The sequence below is a fragment of the Alligator sinensis genome, unplaced genomic scaffold (genome assembly GCF_000455745.1).
Source record: "Alligator sinensis unplaced genomic scaffold, ASM45574v1 scaffold1456_1, whole genome shotgun sequence".
Taxonomy (NCBI): Eukaryota; Metazoa; Chordata; order Crocodylia; family Alligatoridae; genus Alligator; species Alligator sinensis.
Genome location: NW_005842763.1, coordinates 159358 through 163688, shown reverse-complemented (window position 1 = coordinate 163688; position 4331 = coordinate 159358). Strand labels below are relative to the sequence as shown.

Below are 4331 nucleotides of genomic sequence, written 5' to 3'. Positions count from 1 at the left end.
CTAAACTCATTGCCAAAGTTAAAGTAAATAATAATCAGGCAGAGAAGTCTGGGTTTGTAGAAGATAGTTGCAGATATTAACAGCTTAGCATTATCAAGCATAATTTTGTTCAACAAGTGATAGCAGAAATGTATGTAAATGTTTTAAAAGAAGATAAAGCAAGTGTATGTCCACTGTGACCTGTAGCAAACTTTAAGAAGATCTGCTTCCATTCTGCTACCCACCTCAGATTCCTGTCTTTCCTGGAGTGTTTCTATTCCATTCTGGTCCAGTGCATGTTCTTGTGTCTCTGCTTCAACATCTGTATTAGCCTGTCCATTGGGCTTTTCATTCTCCCATTTTGCAAAGCCTTTGTTCTTTCCAGCTTTGCTGTGGAACTTGGACTTCATTTTAGGGAAGGTATGGGACCCTGAGTCACTCCAGCCAGGCTCATGCCACAGTGGGTCTGTCTGGGTTGCTTGACTGGTGGTAGCCCGCTGCAGACGGACAGAAATCTTCCGAGAGGAGCCAGTCACTAGGGTTATGGCTCTTCCATCCAGGTCCTGATGTCCTGTAGCAACACTGGGAAACTCAAATACTTCATCTTGTACTAGAAGAGAGAGATGGGAGTAATTTATTTGCAATATGCCACTTCAGTATCTTTTATGAGCTGAGACTTTTTCAAGGGGAACTCCTATATCTCATTCCAACTCTTCATAGTCTATTCAACTTCTGTAGTCAGATTTTGCAACCCTTCCTCATGCTGAGTAACACCTTATTTTCTGGGTAGCCAGACTGGGAGAGGGTTAGTCTTTGACTAAGCTGCTCCTCTCTGTGAGAAAGTGTGACATGATCAGGCCCTTCTAGAGTGAAATGAAGAAGGCAGGGCTGGGAGGGGGTCAGGATGGGGTGTCACTTCGGAGCAGGAAGGCATGGAGGAGTTCTGGCTGACTTAGCCAACATTTCCCTTGGAGCATGTGGGACTGGTGGTTCTACCTACCATGATTGGAAAGTATGGCTCTTGGCCCTGGGCCAGCTCCAAATTGAAGTAGATGCTAGACAGGCTGTGCCTATATACTGTTTGGATCACAGTAGCATTTAGAGACTGCTGCTGGCCTTCTCCTTACTTGCATGTGCATGGGGAGGCCAAGGCTGGGATAAGGCTGTGGAGGTGTCCCGCCTTCCTCAACTCTTGGCAACACAGGTTGTCTGGCCCAAGGAGGGCTGAAATTTTGCTGCATCCCTTGTTATTCGTTCGGGTGCTCAGAACCTCAAACAGGCATCACTGTATCATTTAACTCTAAAAATAAGTAAATAAATGCTGCACCCTTTCAAATGGTGACAGGATTATTGGAGCAGAGCTTGTGGAGACCAACTCTACTCACAATGCAGCCTAGTCCCTTGAGTGAGGGGCGTATTCATCAAAGGTCTTGCTGTAGCTGCAAACTGCTGGAGGCTGTTCTGAGGAATTGTCGGAGTCCCTTCAGACATGCAAGAAGCTGCTCATCGTATTTAGAGGTCAGGCTGTTTGGACATTTAGGACTTGTTTACAGTGTGTTGGAGACTCCTGAGCATAATGGAGGGGTGGGGTGGGGCAGGGGCACAAGCACTTCTATATTTGCAGGCTCCAAACCTAGAAGTATGGTAGTGAGGCTAGCTGGTCTCCAGTGGACCTAACAGCAGCCATTTGGGGCAAGGGTAGGGTTGCCTCATTGGTGAGCTTCCATGTTTGGAGCATGCTTGTAGATTCAAGTGGGTTGTCTCTACCTCAGCAGTGGTAGAGACAACCAGGTGTACAGACAAGCCCTTGTATGTCACCATCTATTTCAAACGAGCATAACACAACAATAAAGGGTTTTTTTTACCTGGAGGCAGAGAGGGACTGCTAGGCAAAGACCCGTGGTTACTGCCTGTGGAGGTTCCTCTAGAAAATTTCTTGCAGGCGAGCACAAGCAGGTCCCTGCACTGCTTATGGCAGTTGGCACCACAGTCTGTAAGAGATTGCCAAAATGTGGCATGTTATCTGTAGCCACCTGATAATGCCAAAGGTCTGTGAATGAGCTGACATGGGCAGAAAAGAGTTCAATGGGGTTAGGAAGTGAGGAGCTATGACAGGGACAGTTTCTGTGGCAGCTGACCCTCAGCAGAACTCAGCAGGGCAGCAGGAAAAGAAAATCGGTCAAAATAATACATTTTTAGTGGCATCAGAAAGTCTTATTGAGACAAGAGGCTGAGTCTGTAGCTACTGGGTGACACATGGATCCAAGTATTAGTCTATGCTGAGCAGGTCACTGATTTCAAGGACTGTACACCACTGGGCCAGTCTTCAAAAGTGGATAGTTGGGGTCTGTAGCTTGGAGTGTCACAGTGGGCATTTTAGGGAGCTTTCACTGATGGTGTAAGCAAGGCCAGCTTGGAGATACTGCTCTTTTCATACTCTGAGCCTGGCAGGGAGCCAGTGAAAGTATTTTTACATTGTTAGCACTTCTAGGACTGCAGCTGCACATACCCAAGCCAGATTTAACCTGGACATGGAGGTCATTGTGGCCTGCAAAACACTCCCATGGCTGTGCTGAGCTCCATGCTGCTGTGCCTACACTATAAGTGGAGGCTAGCTCTGGTGTGTCCATGATTTGCATGCATAATACTGGTTGCAGTGAAGGCAATGCCTCCAGAAGAAGCTAATTAAAGGCTGGTGTTTTCATAGGAGCCCAAAGAAGATCCCATCTTCCACTCTCTTATGCTCCACTGGAAATCTCAGTCTTCTCTACTGTGCATCTCTAACAACATATTTTCTGCCATAAAAGAAACATTGCTGGATAGCACTTGTATGGCTCACTGTCCAAGTACAGTTCTGTTTGGAGAGGTGACTCTGAAGATGTCATTATAGAGCTCTATGTATTTTCCAGTGTGGTGGCTCTCAAATCCAATCCATTCATTTGATTAATACAAAAGTAAGTGCCTTCCTCTCTTGTAGTTATTTTCCCTAAATAGGCAAAATGAAGTGACAGGCCCTGTATGGAGGTGGTTAATGTTCCCTAATGCCCATTAAGCAGAAGGCCCTTAGCTTGGGAGTTGAGGAAAACAGACTTGGGCAGGCAACTCCTCATGCTGGCACCCAGTCAAAAACTTATAAATGGAAAGAAAACACTTGCTCCAAGCTTGGAATAAGAGGTGGAAAACCAACCCTCTTCCTAACAGATTATGGATCAGCAGGTGCCTGCATGGGATGGATGGTTTTTATAACGGCTGCCCAGGAGATTCAGTTTGGGCTCTGAGAACAAAGCTGAACACTCTCATGGGTATGATCCATCACCTGCAAAGCTGGCCTTGCAAAGGAGCACATTTCACCTTAACTATGTCTCAGCCAACTAATGTTACAGGGGATGATGCAAGAACAAGAGGGAGTTCAGCTTGGTTTTCAGTTCCTAAATTGATTTGCAGGACAGCAGTTGCAACACCTCCCCAGATTACTAGTAAAAGAGGTAGTTTGTAGTTTACCCTTATAGCACTGCTTTGAGAGTGGTTGGGGATGGGAGAGAAGAGCTAAAAACTCCTTTCCTTGCATGGCCTAACAATATCCAGACATGCTCGAAATGATGGGACCCCTGGGATTATATAGGCTGTGCCATGGATGCTCCCACATCCTGGGAGGAGCAGAGATTTAGACAGAAGCCTGGTTCCCTTAAACCTGCAGGACAACAGGAATGCAGAATGCTGTAAATTATTCCTCCTTCCGGTATCACTAGGAGGCTTTGGAAGGCTCTGTGGCTTTCTGGAGAAACAGAGCCTGCATAGAGATAGGACCCTATAGCTCCCAAAGTGAGGATGTCAGTGCTGGAAATCAGTAATATGAAGTAATGGTGGAATGCCGCAGTACCATTATTCAGGGTCTCTTACCAGAGAACTGTACTTGCTTGTTGAAGCCATTCAGTGCACAGTGTAACACCTACTGGTTTGTGAAACATAAATGATTCATAGGTTTGAAGGCCAGAAAGGACCATTGTGGTTAGCTCATATGATCCCCTGCTTCACACAGCAGAAATGCTGTACAATTAGGAAAGTAAAATGTCTCAGGAAAGCATTGGATTTGGCAGAGATATAAGAGCTCTGAGATTTGGGGATTTTTAAATAATTTTGTTGGAGGGGAAAGAACCCTCGACATGAGAGACTGGACCACCTAAGGATGAGGCAGTTTCTTATCAGTGTGGTACACAGCTCATTCTTGCTGTTGCAGTCACTTTTCAATTTAGGGCCCAAGGGGCTGGAGGAAGATAAAGTACCAGCAGAACACATGCATCAGGGGACTCCGAGATACGTCCCCATGGAACTGCAGAATCTCTGGCATTCCT

The 4331-nt window shown here is 46.1% G+C and overlaps 1 protein-coding gene across 10 annotated transcripts in view; it reads right to left on the bottom strand.

Annotated features, from left to right (window-relative positions):
- RASGRP3 (RAS guanyl releasing protein 3) overlaps positions 1-4331 on the bottom strand; it is a 114035-nt gene that overhangs the window by 1120 nt on the left and 108584 nt on the right. For 9 of the 10 annotated variants that reach the window (XM_025216744.1, XM_025216751.1, XM_006034688.3 and 6 more), the window contains 2 exons: positions 1845-1970; positions 225-589 (listed from right to left, as the gene is read on the bottom strand). In XM_025216744.1, coding sequence (XP_025072529.1) covers positions 225-589; positions 1845-1970 — 491 coding nt within the window. The remainder of the gene's footprint in view (positions 1-224; positions 590-1844; positions 1971-4331) is intronic. The other variant, XM_025216748.1, reaches the window with a different exon arrangement.